The sequence below is a fragment of the Vulpes vulpes genome, chromosome 2 (genome assembly GCF_048418805.1).
Source record: "Vulpes vulpes isolate BD-2025 chromosome 2, VulVul3, whole genome shotgun sequence".
Taxonomy (NCBI): Eukaryota; Metazoa; Chordata; class Mammalia; order Carnivora; family Canidae; genus Vulpes; species Vulpes vulpes.
In genome coordinates this window covers 144,913,829-144,940,518 of record NC_132781.1, presented here as the reverse complement: position 1 = coordinate 144,940,518, position 26,690 = coordinate 144,913,829, and the positions used below count along the sequence as shown (strand labels likewise).

General features: G+C 40.7%; 1 protein-coding gene across 2 annotated transcripts; it reads left to right on the top strand.

The window, feature by feature from the left end:
- The first annotated feature begins 6,381 nt into the window (after positions 1-6,381).
- CNEP1R1 (CTD nuclear envelope phosphatase 1 regulatory subunit 1) lies at positions 6,382-22,503 on the top strand. 2 transcript variants are annotated; one of them, XM_026011724.2, is made up of 6 exons: positions 6,382-6,532; positions 7,584-7,655; positions 10,965-11,038; positions 14,989-15,098; positions 15,224-15,278; positions 21,134-22,503. In XM_026011724.2, exons 1-6 carry the CDS (start codon positions 6,508-6,510, stop codon positions 21,173-21,175), a joined length of 378 nt encoding a protein of 125 aa, XP_025867509.1. In that variant the 5' UTR covers positions 6,382-6,507; the 3' UTR covers positions 21,176-22,503. The 2 variants fall into 2 exon arrangements, with proteins under 2 accessions (XP_025867509.1, XP_072606374.1); XM_072750273.1 differs by having other exon boundaries at positions 6,401-6,532; positions 15,229-15,278.
- Positions 22,504-26,690: the final 4,187 nt, after the last annotated feature.

Here is a 26,690-nt window from a genome sequence, read left to right as displayed (position 1 = left end):
AGAGGATCTTGCAATCTTCCAGGCGAGGGTGGCCTGGACTTGGGCCTCAGAGGTAGAGGTGAGAAGTGAGAAAATTTGGGATACAGTTTGGAAAAAAAGTGATGGGACTTGATGGATGGGTTTAAGGAGTGTTGGGAGAGGGGAAAGGAGAGCCATCAAAGGCGACCCACAGATTCATGGCTCAATACCCGGTGAATGCTGGGCCATTTACTAAAAGGGTGGAGATGGATAAACAGCAAGTTTGGGAAAGATTCAAGATTAGTGCATGTCCTCCGAGAGGCCTCTCTAGTCCCCAGATTGAGACAGCGAGGAAGGGAGGCTCCAAAGAACCTGGATGCCCATTCCATTGCTCTGGGACTGTGGTTCTCCTCTCTAGCAATCTCCCGAAAGCTCACTTTACAAAAGAAAGGTCTATCTCCAGCCACTCTGAATTACAATGGGGCAAGGCCCTAGGCAGGGAAAGATGGGGGGGGGGGGGCAATCAGGGAACCTTATTATTTTTTTATTAAAGATTTTATTTTTAAATGATTCCTATAACCCTAAGATCAAAAGTCGCAAACTTAACTGACTGAGCCAGCCTGGTGCCCTGAAGGCAACTTATTTGAAATGGGGCACCTCGGAAGCCTCCTAAAAAACAAGGCTCATTAAATCCATCCTACATTCCTGGCTTTCTTGTCTTGTGCAGATTTCTGTTAAGAATGAAGGACTGTTTTGGATAAAAGCAGTTTTGGCTCGTTTTGATTTTCTCGGGGATTTGCATTGAAAAAGGAAGTAAGTAAGGTTTCTGGCACAAACGAAGTGTGATCTCGCTGATTGGTTTTACCATAAAGACCGGTTTTGACAATCAGAGTCAACAGTGAAGAATGTTTATAAATTAAATAAGCTCAAAAAATAAAAAAAATAAAAAAAATTAAATAAGCTCAATCAGTTCCTTCTGATGAAAATATATTTAAGGTATGCCCTAAGATAAAAGCTTTTTTACTTTTTAAAAACTATTAGCAAAAACAATAGCCAAGATGTATTTAAATTTACTGACCTCGCAATGTGTCCCAATTGTTTTTTAGTGTATTGGGTTAAATAAGTTGTCTCTAAGTGAAAGAGGACCACAGAAAATTAGTTCTCAGTTGATAACTCTTTACCAAAGCCTTTTTGATACATTTTCCAGAAACTGAGGAGGTAAGAGGGTCTAAGGACAGAGTGAGAAATCCTTTTGTGAAAGAGGAAGTTGCTACAGTCCGAGGAAAGATCTAATCTAATGAGAGAGCAGTAAAATATTTTTTGATGATAGTTTGTTATGTTTTTTAGTTTTAATTTAAATTTTATTTAAGTTATCTCTACACCTAAAGTAGGGCTCAAACTCATGACTCCGAGATTAAGAGTCGCATGCTCCTCCAACTGAGCCAGCCAAGCACCTGTTTTTATTTCTTAAGTCTTGATAAAATACACATACAATTACCATCTTGACCATTTGAAAGTATACGGATCAGTGGCATTAAGAACATTGACACTGTTGTGCAACTACTGCCTCTATGCATCTCTAGATATTTTCTGCCTCTATAAATTGGACTACTCTAGGTACCTTGTGTGAGTGGAACCATATAGTATTTGTCTTTGTGTAACTGGCTTATTACAGTTAGTGTGAAGTCATCAAGTTTCACCCATCAGAATTTCCTTCCTTTTTAATGTTGATTGATATTCCAAGGATATACAGTATTTTGCTCACCCTTTCATTTGTCCATGGACACCTGGATCATTTCTACCTTCTGGCTATCTTGCATCATTTTTAAAAATGATTTTATTTATTTATTTGAGAGAGAGAGAGTGCACGCAAGAGAGGATCAGAAGGAGAGGGACAAGGAGACTCGATGCTGAACACAGAGCCCTATGCAGGCTTGGTTCCACAACCTTGAGGTCACCACCTGATCCAAAATCATGAGTTGAATGCTTAACTGACTGAGCCACCCAGGCGCCTCAATTGTGAATCTTTTTTTTTTTTTTTTTTTTTGAGGAATTGCCATACTGTTCTCCATAGCAACTGCACCATTTCCTCTTCTTTATAAAAATATTTATTTATTTATTTATTTATTTATTTATTTATTTATTTATTTTATTTGACAGAGAAAGAGAGAGAGCACAAGCAGGGGGAGCTGCAGGCAGAGGGAGAGGGAGAAGCAGGCTCTCTGCTGAGTAGGGAGCCTGGTGCAAAGTTCCACCCCAGGTTCATGACCTGAGACGAAGGCAGAAGCTTAACCTACTGAACGACCCAGGTGCCCCGCAACTGCACCATTTCTATTCCCACCAACAAGGGTTCCAATTGCTCTACGTCCTCAGCCACAGTTATTTGTTTAAATAATAGCAGGCGCTGGAGGTGGGAATGGAGCGGGGTTGATAATAAGATACAAATGTCTGGTTATAGGATGTATGAGTCCTGGGGACCTGATGTACACAGCATGGCAATCATTTTTTTTAAGAGTTTATTTATATGTTTTGTTTTAGATTTTATTTATTTATTCATGAGAGACAGAGAGAGAGAGAGAGAGAGGCAGAGACATAGGCAGAGGGAGAAGCAGGCTCCATGCAGGGAGCCTGACGTGGGACTCGATCCTGGGACTCCAGGATCATGCCCTGGGCAAAAGGCAGGCGCCAAATCGCTGAGCCACCCAGGGATCTCCCTGGAGATAGATTTTTGAAATTCTATCTATAAATCCAGGTTATATGATGGTTTGGACCAGAGTGGTTGCGGTAGAAGTAGTGAGAAGCTGTTAAAGTTTAAATATATGTTGAGGGCAGAGCCAACGCGGTTTGCTGTGATCTGATGTACCATGTAGAAGAAGAGAGAGAGAAAGGTCAATAATAACTCCAGTTACAGGTTTGGAATTGATCACTTCAACAGCTCATCTATGAACTCATCTCTGAAATGAGTTTGATGTATATCCTTGGGCTCCAAGCTGTTCTATTGTTATAGGTTTTTAAGTTGCACTCCTGAACTATAAAAGGTGTAGTGCCAGACCCCCTAGTAAAATAAAACAAACTTCAGCTCTTGTAGTGGACATCCCTCTTCAGAGTGGATCTTCATCTCCTCAGTGATGATTTCAGAGTCTGGTGTTTTATCTTCTGTTTTACACTGAACTCTACCCTTACAGAGGGCAGGAGTTGGTTGTAGATATCTTTGCATTCCCAGTTTATGTTTTATTTTACTTTCAGGCCTGTTCAGCCTGAACATGTATTCCTAAAGTACTTGTTGACTATCTTCTTGCCAAATCTCATCGATAAGATGTTTTTACAAATCTATACTCTTTTGTCTCCCCAGTACCTTGGGTTCCCAATATCTTAACCTGACTATGAGGTCCATTTTCCTCTTCTCCTCCTATACTGCCTCCTAGCCCCTATAATCCATACATGTAGATGCCAGTGATGAGCTAGAATGTGCACCCTTTCAAAGACACATTTCACACTTATTTGAGCGCAGTTGCAAATGAAAGAGGAGAAGGAGAACCCAGGAGACAGTCTTTGGTCTTCTTTCTGTTGTCCCAAGCTCTTGCCTCTTGTCAGGCAAGCAAAAGACCTGCAATTCGAAGGTCTCTTTTTCTTTTCTCTTTTTTTCTAAGATTATTTAAGCAATCGCTACACCCGACATGGAGCTCGAACTCACAACTCAAGATTCAGAGTTACATGGCTACAACCCCGACACAGTAGCATTTGTGCCAATTTCTGGTTGGAATGGTGACAACATGCTAGAGCCAAGTGCTAACATGCCTTGGTTCAAGGGATGGAAAGTCACCCGTAAAGATGGGAATACCAGCGGAACCACACTGCTTGAAGCCCTGGATTGCATTCTGCCACCAGCTCGTCCAACTGATAAGCCCTTGCGTCTTCCTCTCCAAGACGTCTACAAAATTGGTGGTATTGGTACTGTACCAGTGGGTTGAGTGGAGACTGGTGTTCTTAAGCCTGGTATGGTGGTCACCTTTGCTCCAGTCAAGTTACAACTGAAGTAAAGTCTGTTGAAATGCACCATGAAGCTTTGAGTGAGGCTCTTCCTGGGGACAATGTGGGCTTCAATGTCAAGAACGTATCTGTCAAAGATGTTCGTTGTGGCAGCGTGGCTGGTGACAGCAAAAATGACCCACCAGTGGAAGCAGCTGGCTTCACAGCTCAGGTGATTATCCTGAACCATCCAGGCCAAATCAGTGCTGGATATGCACCTGTGCTGCATTGCCACACAGCTCACATTGCTTGCAAGTTTGCTGAGCTGAAGGAAAAGATAGATCGTCGTTCTGGAAAGAAGCTGGAAGATGGTCCCAAGTTCTTGAACTCCGGGGAAGCTGCCATTGTTGATATGGTTCCTGGCAAATTTATGTGTGTTGAGAGCTTCTCTGACTATCCTCCTCTGGTCGTTTTGCTGTTCGTGACACAAGACAGACGGTTGCTGTGGGTGTCATCAACGCAGTGGACAAGAAGGCAGCTGGAGCTGGCAAAGTCACCAAGTCTGCCCAGAAAGCTCAGAAGGCTAAATGAATATTATCCCCAATACCTGCCACCCCAGTCTTAATCAGTGGTGGAAGAACGGTCTCAGAACTGTTTGTGTCAATTGGCCATTTAAGTTTAATAGTAAAAGACTGGTTAATGATAACAATGCATCGTAAAACCTTCAGAAGGAAAGGAGAATGTTTTGTGGACCATTTTTTTGTGTGTGTGTGCGTGTGTGGCAGTTTTAAGTTATTAGTTTTTAAAATCAGTATTTTTTAATGGAAACAACTTGACCAAAAATCCGTCACAGAATTTTGAGACCCATTAAAACAAAAGTTTAATGAGAAAAAAAAAAAAAAGATTGAGAGTTACAAGCTCCACCCACTGAGTCAACCAACCTCCCAAATGGTCTCTTTTGAAGTCAACTTCACAAAGCTCCCACTTATCACTTATCAAAGTTTTGTACTGTCTTATTCATCAGTCTGCCTCACACCTTAACTTCCAAGGATCTTACCCAAGAAAGCCTATAATATAACAGAATACCAACCATTTTCTAAGCACTGCTGGATGCCAAAGGAAAACATGATGAACAAGACTGAGAGATGGAAAAAGTGGAGCATTGAGCAAGAAGTGAAAATGGATAGTTTGACTTTAGTGTTAAATTTATTATTTATTTCTCCCTTTAGCTCACTGTATGGCATGACTTAGTTCCTTCATACAACTATCTTTATCTGAAAACAATTACTTATTTGCATGTTATTTTTTTATTAAAGATTTTATTTATTTATTAGAGACACAGCGAATGAGAGAGAGAGAGAGAGAGGCAGAAACACAAGCAGACTCTATGCAGGGAGCCCGATGCGGGACTCGACCCCGGGTCTCCAGGATCACACCCTGGGCTGAAGGCAGCGCTAAACCGCTAAGCCACCGGGCTACCCGCCTGTTATTTTTTTTAAAAGTAAACTCTATATCTACCACCATGTTGGAGCTCAGGACCCCAAGATCAAGAGTCACATTGCTAAATAAATAAATAAATAAATAAATAAATAAAAAGAGTCGCATTACTTATTTTCATGTTTATCGCCTGCTGCTGCAATAGGATGGGAATCTCCTCTATCTTGCTTATAACTGTATCCTGATAAAATACAGTGCCTAGAACACCATGCAATAAATAGGGTTTTTTTTTTGCAATAAATAGTAGTTGAATGAATGAATGATCATAAGGAAATGAACAAGAAGCATTTTAACTATAAATGTAGTTAATACGTTGCAGATTTTTTTTTCAAGTTCTAGGTATTTGGGCTCATACTTTGCCTTCTTTATGATTTATGAAAGTTGGTAACTTTCGGAAAGTTGGGTAATGTGAGAAAAAAGTAACCAAGGGAGGATTGCCTATTTAAGGATTGGGTTATTTATTTTATTATTTTGTTTTATTTATTTTATTTATTATTTATTATTTATTTTTATTTATTTATTTATTTTGGAGTTGGGTTAATAAGGAAGGAAAGAGGTACTCTAACCTAAATCCATTATTTGGCTTCTAGTTAGTTCTGTATCCTCTTGAGTCCTGGAGGAGAGAGCTAGCTCGTTCATTTCTCTGCTCCGCGTCAACAACCCGAACACTGCCCGGAAGGTGAAGGGCGCTCAATAAATATCTGAAGAATCAAAGAACCAGGCAGGAAAACTAAGAATGGACTGACGAGCGAGCTGGCTCGGAGAGGCTGCAGTTCCTCCCCGAGGCAGGAGGCGGCGCCAGCGTTACAGCAGCCCGGCCGCCGGCAGTTCTTGGTCCCTCCGGCTGACCGTCCGACGCCGGGCCCCGAGGCCGGTGCATGGAGCTAGCCAATAGGAACTCGTCTTAGTTGCGGGGTCGGGCAGAGATGCCCAATGAGCGTAGCGGGTGTAAGCAAGGGGCGGTGCGACGCGGAGGGGCGGAGGGAAGCGGTTAGAGGTGGGAGTTGGCGCTGCGGGCCGGGCGGGGGCCGCGGAGCTGCGATGCGGACGGGGCCGCGGCAGTGACCGGAGCTGCCGCCCGACATGAACTCGCTGGAGCAGGCGGAAGGTACGGTGGGCCTCCGGGGTGGGCCGGGCGCTTCCCGGAAGCTGGCGGGGCTCCGGAGGGGTTGGAGTCGCGGAGACCCCGCCCCGGGGAGAGGAGGCCGCGAAGGATGGGTCGGGGGCCGCGGGGAGGCGGGCCGGGGGCCGGGGGGCCTCGAAGGATGGGCTGGGGGGCCGGGCGCCGCGGGGAGGCGGGCGGGCCGGGGGGGCGCGAAGGATGTGCCGGGGGCCGCGGGGAGGCGGGCAGGGGGCCGGGGGCCGGGGGGAGGCGGGCGGGCCGGCCGGACGTGGGTGGGCGCCCGGGAGCCCCTCGCGACGCCTACGTTTGCTTTTTATTCATTAGCCAGCGTCTTGCGTTTTGCGCTTTTGCGTGTCCGTCGTTTGCTTGATTTTATTGCGGTGACCCCGGGAGTTGCACCGTCGTTCCTGCTGCGGCTTCTGGTCAGCCGCCGCGTCACGGCCGTGCGATCGGGCTCCTGAAGTTAGAAGGCGCGACCGCGGGATGGTGGCCCCGCCCGTCGGCAGGTCCCGGCGCCGCCGCGGCCACCTGTGACCTGCGGGGGGGGGGAGGGCGCCTTTCCGCAGCCCCCCGCAGCCGCGTGGGAAATGCAGAAGGACCCGACACCCGGCACAGCCCCTAAGTAAAACCGGGCGCTAGAACTCGGAACGGCAGACCCCGTCGGACTCCGCCGTCAGGGCAGACGTCGTGCTAACGGACAGCTCTGGGCCCCCGCAGGGTCGCTCGACCTGGCTGGGCTCCTTGTGTTGGCACCCCCAGGGTGCTGGCTCTCGGCGCTGCCGCGGCCGGTCCACGCGGCACGTTACGAAGCTCCTAAAAGCGGACCAGTTTCCTTATAGGCGAAATTGGAATCGAAGAAACCTGATGGTTTTGTCCGGTACTCAGAGCTGTCCTAGGAAGCGAAGTAGACAGTGCAGTGAAACGTGTGAGCTGCTGTGTGAAGACCTGAAGCAGTTAGAGTATATCTGAAACGTCATCTTAAGAGATTCAAACTAGTCAGAGGGGCTAATTGGAAAATTGAAATCTTTTTACCTAGATCTCAAGGCTTTTGAGAGAAGACTTACAGAATATATTCACTGTTTGCAACCTGCCACTGGACGTTGGAGAAGTAAGTTCTTGAATGTTTTTTTCCCCCCCCCAGAGAAAATAAACCCACAATTGGTACTTTTATCCCTGCCTAACAATGATTTGCTTTTGTGTAAGAGTTTTGACTAACAAATGCTTTACTAAACCATGAGATTTCCTTTGTTTTAACGGTTTTAAATTTATTTGACTTTGTAAATATTGCATCCTAAAGAAAAAAAATTTTTTTAAGATTTTATTTAAAAAAAATTTTTTGTTATTATTATTTATTTATGATAGTCATACAGAGAGAGAGAGAGAGAGAGAGGCAGAGACACAGGCAGAGGGAGAAGCAGGCTCCATGCACCCGGAGCCCGATGTGGGATTCGATCCCGGGCCTCCAGGATCGCGCCCTGGGCCAAAGGCAGGTGCCAAACCGCTGCGCCACCCAGGGATCCCCCTTAAGATTTTATTTTTAAGTAATTTCTACACCCAATGTGGCATTCGAACACACAGCCTTGAGATCAAAAGTCAAAGGCTCTACGGCCTGAGCCAGCCAGGCACTCCCACCAAAGAAATCTTTAGGAAAAGGAACTGCCCATGCTAAAAGAACATATATTTTGTATGGTTGGGTTTTCATTTTTCCATTAAAATACATACAGTTTTTTAATTAAATATTACATATTGATAAATGACATGTGATTTCAGGAACTTGTTTAGCAATTTTGTTTTGTTTTTAAAAGATTTTATTTATTTATTCATGAGAGACACAGAGAGAGAGAGAGGTAGAGACAACAGGCAGAGAGAGAAGCAGGTTCCATGCAAGGAGCCTGACACGGGACTCCATCCTGGGTGCCCAGGATCAGGCCCTGGGCTGAAGATGGCGCTCAACCGCTGAGCCACACAGGCTGCCCTGCTTAGCAATTTTTAAATTTGCCTACAAACTTTTGAAATAAAGTTCTGTTAAGGAAAATCATATTTTTTTTTCCAAAGGTTTTTATTAGAGAGGGAGGGAGAGAGCGCGGGCACCAGTGAGAGAGCCGAAGCAGAGGGAGAATCAGGCTCCCTGCTGAGCAGAGACCTGAGATGCTGGGCTTGATCCCAAGACCCTGAGATCATGACCTGAGCAAAAGGCAACTACTTAACTGACTGAGCCACCCTGGTGCCCCAAGGAAAATCCTATTTAACATATACCTGCCAAGGTTATGAAATTACCCTTGGTCGATTTTAGTAGAGCATGATTGTATTGCTTTGCAGTATATCGTAGAAAACAAATTCATGTTATAATTGTCTACTCAAAATGTCGTGACTACTATAAAATATGATTTGAAAGAATTGAGATGATTGCTCAGTGGAAATACTTAGGAAATGCAAGTGATGACCTTAGCAAACAAAATGTTTTGCTAACTTGTGTTGGGACCAGTCTTAGTTTCTTGGATGTGTATGATTGAACTTCTTGTCAAAAGGGAAGTACAACAGCACATGTTGAATACGTACTTTATTTCACAGTATAATTCAGTTTGTGGGACCAAAGAGCACTATTGAAGTTAGGAACTTTTTTCTGTGTCAGGATTTTTTGTGATATTTTTCTTAGATCTATCTGCAAAGTTTCATTCATATGCTCTGAGAATTCTGATATGTCAGAATTTACAAAGAGTGATTTTTTTCAGATACCTTGGTTTAGGGAAGAATCCTCCCAAAACCTTATTTCACTACTACTTGAAAATCTTTTAAAATGATCCAGTGGTATCTCATAAAATATAAGACAGTGAATTTACTTTACTTTTTCTGTGATTCATGGTCTCAGTGGTTACATATAAATCAGCTTGATTAATATACCAATCAAAAGTATGTGTATGAGGTCTCTTCCAGTGAGTTTGAGTTTGATTTTGCTTCATTTTTCAAAAGAACAGTCTGTGTAGTGCATTGCTTATTGGAAACACAGCTTTATGAGAAATTGAGTTTAATCTGAGCTGAGAATGTAATTTTAAAATTTTGATTGTGTACTTAAATACCTAAAATGAGATTGTTTTCCTGTGATTTGCCTCTTCTAAAAGAATATCACTAGGACTTCTAGGTTAAGTTGCTTTTTGAATCTTGATCTTTATGTTTTAAAACTGTATGTGTCCTAACTGAAGGACAGTAACTTAATACCCAGAATGTTAACTAGGACTTGGTGCCCCTTTATTATTTTCTAGTAGTACCATTTATTACCTTTTTTAAAAATTTTTTAAGATTTTATTTATTTATTTGCGAGGGAGAGTGAGCAAGGTAGAGAGAGCACAAGTGGGGTGGGGGAGCAGAGGGAGAAGAAGGCTTCTCGCTGAGCAGGAAGCTTGATGCAATGCAGGGCTCAATCCCAGGACCCTGAGATCATACCTGAGCTGAAGGCAGACAGATGCTTAACTGACTGAGCCATCCAGGCACTCCTAAGATTTTACTTTTTTTTTTTTTTTTTTTTTTTTTAAGATTTTATTTATTTATTCGGGAGAGACAGAGAGAGGGAGAGGCGGAGACACAGGCAGAGGGGGAGAAGCAGGCTCCATGCAGGGAGCCCGACACTGGACTCGATCCTGGGTCTCCAGGATCATGCCCTGGGCTGAAGGCAGCACTAAACCGCTGAGCTGCCCAGATTTTACTTTTTAAGTAATTTATACCCAGCATGGGGCTCAGACCTACAACCCTGAGATCAAGAGTCACACGCTTCACCAACTAAGTCAACCAGGTGCCTCTATACCATTCATTCTTATGTTTTGCTTAGGATCTATTTAGAATTCTTAAAATAATTCTAGCTTAGTGGGGAGAAAAACTTTACTGAGCTCTACTGTCAGATTTCTACCCTGATCTTCCTTTAAGTCTCTGAAGAAAATCTGGTACTCCACATTCCTGATCACACCAACGGATGTTTAACTCAATGCAAGCAGTTGTCTTCCAGCAAAATCCTCTAGTCAGACAGTGCGTTCATAAAAGAGTCTTTGTTTGGTTTGTTTACAGTAGAAAATGAGAGGTGTTTTTTTGTTTGTTTTTTGTTTTTGTTTTTTAATTTAAATTTACAAGATCTGCAAAATCAGCACAAAGCCATCCAAAGTTCCTACGGCTTTTGATTTCATAAATCTTGGTAAGTTCTGACTGAAGTAATAATAGGGACAATATCATCCTCAATTACTGAGGTTCACAGTATTTAAAGAGAATTCCCGAAGGTCATACAGCAAGTTTCTTAATTCCTCAGTCGAATGCATTTTCCATTTAATAAAGTGCTGCATCCTTTGGCTGTCATTTATTAGGAACTGGTGGTATTAGTATAAATTTATTAACAGCTTATTTCCTTACTAATTTCGTGTTTATCTTTCATCAGTGCTTCTTATAGTGGTATCTGTCTGTACAGCTACTGGTGCCTGGAACTGGTTAATAGATCCCGAGACACAAAAGGTAGAAGTTTTGATTTAAAATCTTTAATGGATTAAATGAGATAATGTAGCAGTGCTTTGTTCATTGTAAAGTATTACTCAGATGCTTCCTATTATTACTAGTAGTGATATTGAACAGTATATTAAATATATGCTTTATATTAATTTGATTAAGAAAAACTTTGGCCACTGTAGATAAGTATCTTTTACAAGGAAAAATGCGTGAGAAATAACACTATGCTACTTCTCATTCATTTCTGAACTTTTTGCATATCATTTTACATATGCCATCGTCACACATTTTTACCTATTTCAGTGTAAACATTGTCTTTATTCTCCTTTGTCCATTTAGTATCGTGTGTGCCAGCTTTAGAAAATTGTAAAATACCATTTTCTTCTAAGACTAATCTTTGGTAGGACCTTTCTTTATCCCACAAAGCATTTGAGATGACTTTGCGGGAGACCTATGATAAAATAGCAAAATATTAATGTAATAAAAAGTCAAGATGGTGGATAAGAGACAATTAGACTAGAGGGTCAAAAACAGGAAGGAAACCGGGTCACAGACAAGGCCATGTGGGACACCACACTTGCCCAAACTGAGTTATAAATTAGTCTCTGAGTTACCTGATCAATAAAGTCACCGTTCCATGGTTTTTCTACTTTGTGAAAAGAACACATGTATGAGTTCCATAAGCTAGCAAAGGTTTTGTTCTCCACATTTATCTCAAAAAAATTTCCTGCCTGAAATTTAATATAGGAAACACTAAGAGATCTCCCATTGGGCACTGTACAAGAACATCCGTCTACCAAATGCAATAAAAAATTTCATAATGTTATTTCTCGAAGCATCCTTTGATGAAATCTGATAGCATGTTTTTCAGAATTCTACTTCTTTCTACTAACTTGTGCCTTAATTTCAAACTGAGGTGTTTGTTTGTTTTATTAGAGCAACAGTAGTCTCTAATTTTTCAGTGAAGTTTTTTCCCTTGGTGCAGCTTTATTTAGGTAATAATAATAATGTCATTTTCTTAAATCTTAAACCCACATCCTTTTTAAAACTGTAATTAGGTAGACTATTTCCAGTAGCTTTATTTATAACTTGTTAGGTTATACAGAAGAAAAACCTAATAGCAAAGCTTTTGTCAGCAGTCCAAATGGCATTTCAGGCAGCCAGGGATTTATTTATTTAGCATGTAGTCTCCCTGACTTAATCCATTGGGGTGGAGCTATAAAAGAATAGGAGGTAGGGGAATTTGGTGATGGAATTTTGCGTTAATAGAAGAGTTTTTATGGCAGATAGGAAACTCTCTTGTGTGTTGATTTATAAAAGTCTGATCTTAGGGCTGTGCTTGGTACTCATCTTCAGGGGAAGAGTAAGGAGGCTGGCAAGAAGATTGAAAAGGTCTATCTTGGGAAATGAATCTGACTTCTAATTGGGAAAAATATAAGCTGATTTCAGCTAGTTGAGATCTTAATAAAACACAGAATTAAATGTAATTTGAAATAGGCCCAAAACTCTGTAGTTAATGTAATTTTCTAAATTAGGTGAGAATATAACTATTAGCCTAAGGGTTAGCTCTTTATTTCAGTATTTAATAACCTCAAAGCTGATAGGAGTTTTAAACAGCAATTGTTTCTGTAGCAAGAGTTGCAGACTCAAAAGCCAGTGCATGATGACTATCTGGAAGAACCCAAGGAGAGAAGCAACAGAGCAAACTGGAAAGCACATGAATGCCTGATCTAAAGGGGGGAAACTGATACCTAGATGTAGTTGATTATTGCCATGGAGGAAAGACGGCTGATGTTGACGGATCTAAATAAAATTAACACATAAGACACTATATGTGCTTACACTGTGCAGGCCATGTGAAATCTAGCTGGCCTTTGGGAATTAAAGTTTTAAGAAGACATTCCTCTGGAATATTAACTTTTTTTTCAGAATTTCATCCTTCGGGGAGCTTCTTCCCTCCTGATGTTTTCAGCCTCTCGTTTCTTCATTTGACAAATTTATTTAACCGATAGCATGCTGGGCTAGCTACCTGGTGCTTTTTATAAGTTTAGCTCTCAGTCTTGAAATATGTACACATCTCTTGGTATGAGAGTGGAGTATCGATGCCTCTGGCTTAATTCTGTTGCTCTCATTCAGTTCCTGGTCCATCTGATTTCTTTTTCCAGACTCTAAACATCATCTCTCCTTCAGTCTACAGTTCTGTTCCCCAGCCTTCAGTGCCCATTCTTGTTCCAGTCCTGGATCCTGGACCCTTATCTCCACCATATTCATGTTGTCTTATTTCTTGCTATCATCTGATTATGCCCAGATCTGAAATCAGCTCTTTGTTTCTCTTAAACACTCTTTTTTCCTTTTCTTTTTTTTTCTTTTTTTAAGATTTATTTATTTGTTTTAGAGAGAGAAAGAGATGAGCAGGGGAAGGGGCAGAGGGAGAGAGAGAATCTGAAGCAGACACACCACTGAGCACGTGGAGCTCGATCTCACAACCCTGAGAATATGACCCGAGCTGTAACTAAGAGTCAGACACTTGACTGAGTGAGCCACCAGCACCCCCTTTTAAGTTTTATTTAAGTAATCTCTGTACCTCATGTGGGCTCAAACAACCCCAAGATCAAGAGCCACATGCTCTTCTGACTGAGCCACCCAGGTACCCCTAAACCCTCGTTCTTTATAGATAGCTACTAATCATCTTTCCCTGCTTGAGTGTCATCTGGCCATTTAAATTTCAGTAGCTTTGGGCAGCCTGGGTGGCTCAGCGGTTTAGGTGATTCTGGAGACCCGGGATCGAGTCCCACATCGGGCTCCCTGCATGGAGCCTGCTTCTCCCTCTGCCTGTGTCTCTGCCCCCTTCTCTCTCCTCTCTGTGTTTCTCATGAATAAATAAATAAAATTTTTTAAAAATAAAAATAAAATAAAAAATAAATTTCAGTAGCTTCAAAACCACTCATTTTTTGCTCCCACAGAGAGGGAGGGAGGGATGAGTCTCCACATAAGAGGAGAGAAGGAATATGGTAGCGTCTATGCAGATGCAGCAGGAGATGGTTAGATTGGGACCAGGCTATGAATGGCAGAGTCTACCCAATTCTCATAAAGAAACTTTTTAACAGGGAGAGTAACTAGATCACTTTTGTGTATTCATTGACTTCAGATCAGAGACCTCCTTCATCTGCACTCACTCAACAGTATTGGTTGAGCACCTATGTTTGCTAAGCACTGTTTCAGATGTTGGGAAAACAGTGATGCACATGACAGCATCTCTACTGTTGTGGAACTTAATCTTGTGCTTTTATATATGTATGTATGTATGTATGTATGTATGTAATCTTTATGCCCAACGTGGGGCTTCAACTCACAACCCTGAGATCCAGAGATATATTCTACCAACTGAGCTGGCCAGACACCCCAATCCTGTACTTTGTTTTAAGTTTTATTTTTGTTTTGTTTTTTTACTAGTCTCTATACTCAAAATCAGTCTTGAGCTCAAAACCCCGAGATCAGGAGTCACACATTCCGTTGAGCCAGTCAGGTGTCCTAGTCTTGTGCTTTTTAAATTGCTTCTTATCAGGAAGGGTTCAGTAAATATTTTTGGTAGGATGTTTTTTGATTTTTTTTTTAATTTTAAAAATTTTTATTTAAATTCAGTTTGTCAACATATAGTAAGTATAACATCCAGTCTTCATCTCATGTGCCCTTTGGTTTTTGATTATAAGAATGAATTTGTAATGGTTCAACTCTTTGGAATGAATAGAGGGAACATTGCTATATTATTTTGCTACATTAAAGATATGAAACATTTCTATTTTTATGACACAGCTAAACAACTGGGATTATTTTAAATTATTCAAATCTTCATATTTCAGATGATTCAAATGTTACATATATTTATGCACAAGTGGGGAGGTAAGAATTAGTATTCTGAGATTTTAAACATTTTTATGTTTCAAACTTTTCTTTTCCAGGTGTCTTTCTTCACATCATTATGGAATCACCCGTTTTTCACCATTAGCTGTATCACTCTAATAGGCTTGTTCTTTGCTGGAATACACAAGAGGGTTGTTGCACCATCAATGTATCCTTTATCAGAATTGACTTTTATTCTCTGAGTAAAATTAAAGCACCTTCTTGATCATCTAGATGTTGTTTTAAAAGCTTATTCTTCATATGATAAATTTTCCTTTGACCACGTTTTTTCAGTATAGCTGCTCGATGTCGAACTGTATTAGCAGAATACAATATGTCTTGTGATGATGTGAGTATTGCTTATATTAGAAAATTATACATGTGCATGAAAAGACTGAAATCTTTTTTTTCTTTTTTTGAAATCTTTTGGCTTAAATAAAGCAGGCTTTGATAAGTTACATGGATTAATAGTGGAAATATTCTTATAGCATTGATCCTAATACCCATGTTTACATCTCAGAAATTGAGGTGCATCTAATAATCTGTAGTATCATACAGTTCAACTGATAGAGTTGACTGTAATTTTTTTTTTAAGTAAGCTCTATGCCCAATGTGGCGCTTGAACTCATGAACCTGATTGAAGTCATCTTAAACTATATATAGAGTGGTCATTATTGGCTAAAAATGGCTTGTTGGGTGTTGGATTTGTAAACTCTAATGGTACTCTGTATGTAGGATTTTATTTTATTTTTGTTTTTTTAAAGATTTTATTCATTTATTCATGAGAGACACACACACACAGAGAGAGAGAGGCAGAGAGAGCAGCAGAGGGAGATGCAGACTCCAAGCAGGAAGCCCGATGTGGGGCTCAATCCTGGGACTCTGGGATGATACCGTGAGTCAAAGGCAGATGCTCAACTGCTGAGCCACCCAGGCGTCCCTAGGATTTACAAACCGACCGTGTTTTTAAAATTAATAACATATAGGCATTTTATTTATTTATTTTTAACGTTTTTCTTTTTTTTTTTTTTAATATTTATGATAGTCACAGAGAGAGAGAGAGAGAGAGAGAGGCAGAGACACAGGCAGAGGGAGAAGCAGGCTCCATGCACCGGGAGCCCGACATGGGATTTGATCCCGGGTCTCCAGGATCGCGCCCTGGGCCAAAGGCAGGCGCCAAACCGCTGCGCCACCCAGGGATCCCCATATAGGCATTTTAAGATAAGAGTGTGTCACAGATTTGATTTGCTTATTTATAAAGGTATTTTTACCTTCAGTTAAAAAAAAAACTATTAAATAACACCTAGTTTAGAAAACTAGAATAAAGAGCAAAAAAAAAAAAAAAAAAATTAAGGCAGGAGGCCCCTGGATCAGTGAAGAGAATAAAGACTAAACACTTTGATTTTTTTTTTTTTTTTTTAAGATTTTATTTATTCATGAGAGGTAGAGACACAGGCAGAGGGAGAAGCAGGCTCCATGAGGGAGCCTGTCACGAGACTCAATCCTGGGACTCCAGGATCGCGCCCTGGGCCAAAGGCAGGTGCCAAACCGCTGAGCCACCCAGGGATTTCCCCCCCGCCGCCCCGGTCCCATGAAGTCTTAAATATATTTAAAAAGACAACTCATCCCATAATTAAAGCATTAGAAGAAAATACAAATGAATATGTGTTCTGCTTTTTTTTTTTAATTTATTTATTTATTAGAGAGAGTGGCACATGCACACACATTAGTCAGGGGAGTGGTACGGGGAGTGAGAAACCCAAGCAGAGTCCTTGCTGAGTGTGGAGTCCCAACACAGGGCTGGAGATCACAACCCCAATCAAAACCAGGAAGTGGACGTTCAACCCACTGCACCACCCAGGTGCCCCAAGGTGTAGATCTTGGTGTAGAAAAGCTCCTTTTTAAGACCCAAAACAAAAACACTGCCATGGAAGAGTTTGGATACCTTTAATTGAACCAATATTTGAAAACTTTGTACACCAAAAGGCAAGAAAGTGAGCACTGATGAGAAGTATTTGTGTGGCATCTGGCTGGCTGCCTCAGTCAAAGAACATGTGATTCTTAATCTCAGGGTTATGAGTTCGAGCCTCACATTGGGTATAGATATTACTGGAAAAAAATTTTTTTAAAGAAGAAGAAAATATTTCTAAGATGTCTAACAAAGGATAGAAACCAGACCTACTTAAAATTTTTTTAAAATAGTAAATTTGAAAAGTGGGAGGGCAGCCCGGGTGGCTCAGCGGTTTAGCGTCACTTTCAGCGACGTGATCCTGGAGACCTGGGATCGAGTTCCAAGTCAGGCTCCCTGCATGGAGCCTGTTTCTCCCTCTGCCTGTGTCTCTGCACCACCCCTCCCCAAATTTCTCTCAGGAATAAATAAATAAAATATTTTTTTAAAAAAAGTGGGAAAAGTAAATCTTAACATAGATGTGGGAAAGCAAATAGCCTCATTTGTAATTGGGGAAATGCACAATAAAACTGAATTTCCGTTTGTCTTACCTATCTGTCACTGACATAAGTTAAAACTTCAGTACAGTGGGACACCTGGTTGGCTCAACGGTTGAGTGTCTGCCTTCAGCGTAATCCTGGAGTTAGGGGATTGAGTACTGCATTAGGCTCCCTGTGGGGAGACTGCTTTTCCCTCTGCCTATGTCTCTGCTTCTCTCTGTGTCTCTCATGAATAAATAGATAAACCTTTAAAAAAAAAAAACTTCAGTACGGTGGTGGAGTAGATGCACTCCCATGCTCTACTTGATGAGAATATATTGCCATGTTGGAAAGCAGTTTTCATCATTCTTATAAAATGAAAATTTGGCATGCCTCGTAACCTAACCATTCTACTTCTCCCCATCTACCTTTGGTACCCCTACCTTTGGTGGGAGCCATCACATTTCACATAAGGAGGCAGGTATGAGGTAGTAAGTTGCAACATTCTTTGTAGTAGGGAAAAAATGGAAACAGGTTTTAGGTTTCTCAACAGGGACATGGTAAAATAAGCTTTGTATAGCCACATCATAAGAAACTATGGTAAATCTATAAATTTGGACGTGCAAGGATCTTTCAAGACATGATGTTAGGTACAAGAAGGAAATTATTAAACAATACACTCAATTTGGTATCTTTTTTAAAAGATTTTTTTCCCCAGTACTGTTTTCTTTTTAATTCCAGTATAGTTAACTAATATACAATGTTATATTAGTTTCAGGTGTACCATATAGTGATTCAGCAGTTCTGTACATCATCCCATGCTCATCATAACAAGTGTAACCCCCCGGCCCCATCACCTATTTCACCACCACCACTGTCCCCTGCCACCTCCCCACTAGTAACCATCAGTTTGTTCTCCATAATTAAGGGCCTGTTTCTTAATTTGTCTTTTTTTCTTCCTTTGCTTTTTTTTTTTTTTTTTTAAGATTTTATTCATTTGAAAGAGAGAGAGAGCACAAGTGAGGTGAGAGGCAGAGGGAGAAGCAGACTCCCCACTGAGCAGGGAACCCAGTGTGGGGCTTGATCCTAAAACTCATGATCATGACTTGAGCCGAAGGCAGATGCTTAACCAACTGAACCACCCAAACGCCCCTGTTTTTTTCTTAAATGGCACAATGAGAGAAACTCTACAGTATTTATCTATTTCTTTTTGGCTTAGCATTATAGTCTCTAGCTCCATCTCTGTTGTTGTAAATGGCAAGATTTCATTCTTTTTTAAATCTAAATAATATTCCATTGTGTTTATATATGTATATATGTGTGTTTTTTATGAATGCATATATATATATATATCTTCTTTATCCATAAAAAAGTTTTAATTTTGAAAATTTCCAAACAAAAAAATAAAGAGTATAATGAATACCCACTGGGCAGTGTCAACAATAATCAGCTCATGGCCATTCTTATTTCATGTGCACCCCTGCCCACTTTTCCTCCATTAGATTTTTTTTTTTAATTTTTATTTATTTATGATAGTCACACACAGAGAGAGAGAGAGGCAGAGACACAGGCAGAGGGAGAAGCAGGCTCCATGCACCGGGAGCCCGACGTGGGATTCGATCCCGGGTCTCCAGGATCGTGCCCTGGGCCAAAGGCAGGCGCCAAACCACTGCGCCACCCAGGGATCCCCATTAGATTATTTTGAAACAAATCCCAAGTGGTATGTTTTACCCTCATATTTTAGCACATTAGAAACACCAGATTTTTTTTTTTTTTTTTAAGATTTATTGATTTATTTGAGAGAATACAGGGAAGAAAGGCAACAGGAAAGGGAGAGGATCTCACTCAGACTCCCTATGAGCACGGAGCCTGACACAAGTTCTTTTTATTATTTGTATATGGGAATGTAAATCTATAGAACACAGTCTGGAAGGATTCATGCTAAAACTGGTTTCTTCTTTAAGAGGGCTAGAATTTGAGATAGATGGAAAGGATTTTAACTTATCTATATTTGAAAATTGTTTTAATTTTTTGTTTATTTTTTTAAGTAATCCTATACCCAACGTGGAGCTTGAAGAAGTCATATGCTTCACTGGCTGAGCCAGGCAGGCACCCTCATATTTTTTTTTTTTAATTTTTTTTTTTTAATTTTTATTTATTTATGATAGGCACACAGTGAGAGAGAGAGAGAGAGAGGCAGAGACACAGGCAGAGGGAGCAGCAGGCTCCATGCACCGGGAGCCCGATGTGGGATTCGATCCCGGGTCTCCAGGATTGCGCTCTGGGCCAAAGGCAGGCGCCAAACCGCTGCGCCACCCAGGGATCCCAGCACCCTCATATTTGATTTTTTTTTTTAAGATTTTTATTTATTTATGAGAGACAGAGACACAGGCAGAGGGAGAAGCAGGCTCCCCATAGGGAGCCTGATGCGTGATTTGATCCCCTGACCCTGGGATCACACCCTGAGCCACTCAGGCATCCCTAGTTTTTTAATAATGAGATTACATTAATATCATATTTATGTAGTTTAATTTTAATAGATTAAAACCATGGATAAAACAAATGGGGTCTATTACAGTGAAATATTGTATATTTTATATCAAAATAACAGTATAAAATAGTACAAATTACTGAAACATAGTAACAGATGAATGGCAGAATTACATTGAGTGAAAGAAGTAGATGCCAAAGAACACACTCTGATTCCATTTGTTTAAAGACCACAGACAGGCAAAATTTTTGGGAAATGGTTATGTCTGCATAAGGAGTGGGGCTGCCATTGACCAAAAAAGGGCCTGGAAGGACTTTCTGGGTGGTGGCTGTGAGTGTATATTGTGTGTATATTAAGATTTTTGCCTAGTTAACATATAGGCACAGGGAGAGGCAGAGGGAGAGAATCTCAAGCAGGCTGGTCACCGAGCACAGAGCCTGATGTGGGCTCAATATTGTGACCTGTGTCAGAATTAAGAGTAGGACATTTAACTGACTGAGCCACTCAGGCAGTGGGTGTATATATTTCTTAAAACTTGTTAAACTGTATGCAAGGGTTAGCATCTTACTGTATTTAAATTATACCTTAATAAAACAGTGAAAAAAAAAAATAGCATCAAAGTTCTACCTGCATATCAAGGAATTACCAAAAAGAAGAAGTACCCTGAACAGCAGTGTATAAGCGTCAGTGTTCACTCCAGTCATTTGTTTACATTTTTATCTGAAAGTAAAAATTTAGTGTTGGTAAAGGAAAAATGTTTAGGGACGCCTGGGTGGCTCAGCGGTTAAGCACCTGCCTTTGGTCCAGGGCGTGATCCTGGAGTCCCAGGATTGAGTCCCATATCGGGCTCCTTGCATGGAGCCTGCTTCTGCCTCTGCCTGTCTCTCTGCCTCTCTCACTCTCTGTGTCTCTCATGAATAAATAAATAAGATCTTTAAAAAAAAAAAAAAAAAGGAAAAATGTTTATGCGCAAGTACGTTTATTTTATAAACTTCATTTGGCAAGGAGCATAGATTGGTTTATATACGTTGGATTGATTGCCTGATTTATAGGGAAGCCAGTGGACCGGGGAGTTCATCAAATACATTGTTTTAAAGTAATGAAGATTTTCGAAAGAAAGCTCCACACAAAACTTTGAGAACATAACTATTAATTGCTTAATCTTGATTGAATATAGAGAGGTGTTCTGGTACCTTTTAAGTGCACTTCAAAGTTTATGGATAAGTGGTGATTTTTTTAATGGAACTGATTACTGAAAAAAAAAATTTTTTTCCCCATTTTTACAGACAGGAAAACTCATTTTGAAACCCAGGCCTCATGTTCAGTGACAATCTGCACTCATTATTATGGGACCTAAAACAGCCTTTCTTCAAATAAGTGATACAGCAAAAAGCCATAAAGGATTCCTTTTACAGTTGGATATATGAAGGTCACAGCAACAACTGACAAGAAGTGTGCAATATTTACTCAGATGATCTTGATGATGATGACTCACGTCCTCCGTGCTTGGTACCTTTGATTATCTGTGTTACAGTATTAGTGTCACTTTAGTACTTCAGACCCTGCAGAGACTTTTGCAGATGAAGTATGTCTGTATGTTACTAAGTTAAACTTAGAAACAGAACCTCATCCAGTTTTTATAACGTATTTTTGCAAACTACTGTAAATAGCAAATCAATGCCAATGTCAAAGAGGGAAGCATTATGTGGACATTGTTCTGCACCAGTATCTTATGAGCATCTGTTTGCCATCCCCACGGCTCTTCAAAACCAGCTATCACACGTAGCTGTGCCTTTCATTCTCACACCCCTCTGTTTTAATCATAATACAAGAAAAACATCGGATTGGGCGTAAACTGAGGAAGACTCGTCTCCATTAAGAAATTATAAGTAAGAAATTATAGATGTTCTGAGAAACCATTTTTGTTAAACCAGATAGTGAACTTCAGCCACTCTTGTGGTAAATGTTTCCAGTTGGTTGTTTTCCTTCAATGCTAAATATACTTTATATTTTCAAAATAATTTTAAGAACACTGCAAAGGCTTCTGAATATATAAGTTTAGTTATAAATTATGTGATGTCTGGGAATTTGATAGTCCTTGTTTTAGATAATTGGATCTTATGCCGTGGTGGACGTGCTGTTACACTAGTGTTGCACGGGTGTAGTTGATCAGCCGATCCATCACGGGGGTGACTTGGGAGCGGCGCCCCAAACCAGAGTCTACAATTCTCACTGTTCCGAGAGTGTTAATGACATACTGTGTATGCATCTTAGCCACCTGTACTATAATTGCCCTTAATCTTAAACTATTGGGATCGCTGTAAATATTTTAAAGAACTGGAGGTGCCTTTTACCTGTTTATTAGAAGATTTTGAAAAGGTTTAAATTATTTCATGAGCAGTCTTTTAAATTCCACTTAACATAAAACTGAAAATTCACTCACAGGACAAAAACTTTTTAACAAGGCTACCATTTAACTTAACTGTGTTCATCTTGGCTTTCCCATCTATAAGATTTTATTCTTGAAACTGCAGCAATAAGACCCTCTGCTCCTACAAAGTCATCAGAGGGTATTCTATATACTCGGCACTGTTTGATTTTCTGTAAATTTTGTAGGTAAATATGTGCATAAAAATAAATACTTTATATATAATTAGTGATCGGGCTTTTTTCCTTTATTCATGCAAAGTCTGTAACGCTTAAAAATGTTAAAAACATACCGCGTGTGTCAGAAACAGCCTCGTTCCAAATGAGAAATCTTTAACTCTGTATAGTAGAGCAAGTAGCAATTGTAGATATCAGTTTATTAAGCTATGATTACCTTTAATAGTCCTACTGATCGTTGTGTGATGACATTTGCCTCCTAATCAGGAAATGCAGGTTTCCTCCATTGTGCTTTATAAATTTAGATTGACCATTTCCTCTAAGAATATAAAGTAGAAGAGGGATTTTATAGGTCCTTAATCCTTTTTGGAGTAATCAACTACTTTGAATATTTAATGAAAGCCTTAAAAAAAAAAAAAAAAAAAAAAAAAGAAAGCCTTGACTCTTCTCCCCTAGAAAAATACACCTGTGTGTGTACATATACTTTGCATGCATTCAAAGATTTCTTGATGTTAGACTGCTTGGAATCTGATGGCTCCAAGAAAGAAACTTCTGTTCCAAAGATTTTTCATCCCTATACTTCTAGCAGAACAATTCATTTGCCAAAAAAGTCTGCTCTGGTTGAAATGGACAAAGAATCCTTATTTGGTTAGCTTCTCTTTACCACCACCCTTACTCTCTCATGTCCCCTTCCGCACTATCTAGAAATTACTGGTTGAGTCCAGCCAGAGATTACAAATGGAGAAGATAATCTTCAGATGTTTAGAGTGTCTTCATTCTGGCTCTCCACAACTTATTAAAGACAGAACTAGCACCAGGATCCAAGTCTCCGATTGAAAAGATGTTTGTTTGTGTGTTGAACTTAATTCAGGAGCCATTAGAATGTGATAGTTACGAGTGTGGATTCTGACTCCAGACTGGATTTGAATCTCAGTTGTACTGCTTGCTTGTTTTGTAACTTTAGGCAAATTATGTATTAGTTTCCTCATTTATGAAATGAGTGTAATGCCAACCATCCAGATTTATATCATATGCTACAGAGTCAGTGCTCTGTAAATCTAGTTGTTAAACCAAATCCTAAAAGTTAGAAAACAAACAATTCCCTGTTGGAACTTTACCCAACATCAACATTTTAATTGAGGAAATTCTGCTTATCTTTTGAACCAAGCAAAGTCCTAAATAGTGGACTAAATGGAAAGAGAAAAGATATTTGGCCCCTAATGATAAGAAACCTAAAATGGTTCTAGGTATTTAACTTTTAAGCAGCGTCACTGAAAACATCAAGGCTTGTGATTCCCTATTACTGCTGTTGATTGAAGAGCTCTTTCCTCCTTTAGGAATGGACTCTTGGGGTAGCCCAGGTGGCTCAGCGGTTTAGAGCCGCCTTCAGCCCAGAGCCTGATCCTGGAGACCCAGGATTGAGTCCCACATCGGGCTCCCTGCATGGAGCCTGCTTCTCCCTCTGCCTGTGTCTCTGACTCTCTCTTTCTCTGTGTCTCTCATGAATAAATAAATAAAATCTTTAAAAAAAAAAGAAGGAATGAACTTTTTTTTTTTTTTTTTAAGATTTTATTTATTCATGAGAGACAGGCAGAGACATAGGCAGAGGGAAAAGATGTGGGACTGGATCCTGGAACTTCAGGATCATGCCCTGAGCAGAAGCAGACCCTCAACCACTGAGCCACTCCAGCTTCCCTAGAACAAAATTCTTGATTGACATTTTCTTTCAGTTTTTTTTTTTTTTAATCTCTACACCCATGTGGGACTCGAACTCACGACAAACTCAAGTCACATGTTTTTCACACCATGCCAGCCAGGCACCCCTGGATTGACATTTTATGCAGACTGAGCTAAGAATCATTGTAACTGATGGATGCTCTGCCCTCAGCATTGACAGTTCCCGTCATTTCTTCCTGCTAAAACCATAGAAACTCGAGTTACATTCTTCAGTTTCATTTTTCTTTTATCCTCTAAAAATTGGAAGAGCATCTTGTCTGTCTGCATCATGAAACATTTTAAAAGCACATTTTTAGTGTATGATGGTTACTAAACAAGTCCTGATTGTGTGAGAGACAAAAGTGTCTTACTGGAAAGTTTTAGGGGTGCTCTTTCCTCACTTTTGCAGACTGCCATTTATGTGGCAAGTGCTTTATTGGGTATGAAGGTATAGAAAATGTCTGAGGAAAACTTTGCCCCCTTGGAACTGGTGGGGGAATACAGACCATTGATCGAGGAATTAGCATGTGGTATAAGTGCTATGAAAGTTAAAAGTGTAGATGCCCAGAGGAAGGGGGTTCAGCCCACACTGGGCTCTCTAAAGAAGTTCTTTCTAAATGGGTCTGCAGGGTCATGGGGGATGGTGGGGGGTGACACACAAGACAGTTTTTGAGTGTGGCCACAGCATGGAGTTTTGGAGAAGGGTCATGGTGAGAGATTAAACTGGAAGTAAGTAGGAACCGGGGGTCAGGAGTACTGTGAGGACAGTGGGAAGCCACCAAATGTTTTGATAGGGAAGTGACAACTGGATTTGCACTCGATGATAGTGACTACTGTGGACTGAAGGGACATGGCATGGGTAGGCAGTTGGGAGCTCTGCTACAATCCAGGCGACAGATATGGGCTCTTGAAATAGAGTTCAGTTAGGGGAACCAGAGGAGGGAGTAGGAGCTTTTGGCAGTCACATGAGTGATACCTAGTGGGAGGCAGAGATGGGTAGCACTTGAGGATGAAGCCTACCACCCCATCCCATCCCATGTAACCTGTTACAGAAATAAAGATTCTGTGATCACCAATGTTTGGGAACTATTATATCCTCCTCTTGGAGATTCCCTACGCTCCAAAGTTTATTAAAAACTCTGAAGAGGGAAGCCCGGGTGGCTCAGTGGTTTAGCACCGTCTTCAGCCCAGGGCCTGATCCTGGAGACCGGGGATCAAGTCCCACATCGGGCTCCTTGCATGGAGCCTGCTTCTCCCTCTGCTTGTGTCTCTGCCTCTTTCTCTCTCTCTCTCTCTCTCTCATGAATAAATAAATAAAATCTTAAAAAAAAAAACAAACTTAAGAAGTCCTGCAGTAGAGAAACCTGTTTCTGCCTCTGCCATTTTGTGAAATAGCTACTAGCATTCACCATGGATATTTGGATATTTAGCATGGTTTCTGTCTCATCTACCAAGCTCCTGTTGAGTACTCTTGCCGGGTTTGGGGATTAGTAGCCAAATCAGTCCTGCTTCTCCCAGACAACTTAGAAAACTTCCTTGACTCCTTTGCATTTGGGACGTGGTCATGTGGGAAAGCTGTAAAACTGTTCCTGTTGCAGGGTGCTCTGTGGTGCTTGCTGGTGATGGCACAGTTTCATCAGGCCAGTTTGATGACATGAGTTTGGGCATTTATTTTTCTAAGTTTAGTCTTAGGCTGGTCTCTCTAGACCTCCCCAAAATTCTCTGAGATACCCAATGTCCTTTCAGTGATACGTTTTTTGTTTAACCAAAGCTGGCTTCTCTTACTTGCAACTAAGACCCTGACCTACACAGAAGCAGTGTTCCCAGGAGCAGACTTTGAGGAAAGTTAATCTATGTAAGGGACTAGGGCACTGCTTCAAACCAAGCATGATGTCATCTGTCAAGTTAGGGAGCTTCAGGCCATGTGTAGTGGAAGAGCACCAGCTGGCAGGTTGACTGGTCCATAGTCCTGGTTCATCCATTAGCCACTTGGGCCGATGACTCATTCTCTCTGAACCTAATGGTCCTCATTTGGGCCTATTCATAGCTGTCTTGCAGAATTGTTATAAGGACTAAATGAAATTATGTGTGTAAGATATATAACATGTTGGGTGTTTTTATTACAAATGAATTTTAAGTTCTTATTCTGAGTTCTTGTCATATGCAGATCTTCAGTACCCAAGAGCACTTGGCAAGATGCTCAGTGACTATCCATTGAATGAATGAATCTTGACTTTGGTTGAAATTGGGTTTGTGGAGCACCTGGAGAGCTCAGTGGTTGCACATCCGCCTTTGGCTTGGGTCATGATCCTGGAGATCTGGGATGGAGTCCAGCATCAGGCTCCCCGTATAAGGAGCCTGTTTCTCCCTCTGCCTTTGTCTCTGCCTCTCTGTGTCTCTCATGAATAAATAAATAAAATCTTTTTAAAAAATTGGGTTTGTACATAATTACACTAAATCTTAACTTTTCTTACATAATTTGCCTATATAGTTTTAGGAGAGGTTTTCTTTCCTTTTTTTTTT

Excerpts from the sequence above, each read along its gene's own strand:
- CNEP1R1 (XM_026011724.2), top strand. The coding sequence starts at position 6,508 with ATGAACTCGCTGGAGCAGGCGGAAG. Across the intron at positions 7,656-10,964 it reads TGCCACTGGACGTTGGAGAA|TGCTTCTTATAGTGGTATCT; the intron begins GTAAGTTCTTGA and ends ATCTTTCATCAG. Across the intron at positions 15,099-15,223 it reads AGGGTTGTTGCACCATCAAT|TATAGCTGCTCGATGTCGAA; the intron begins GTATCCTTTATC and ends ACGTTTTTTCAG.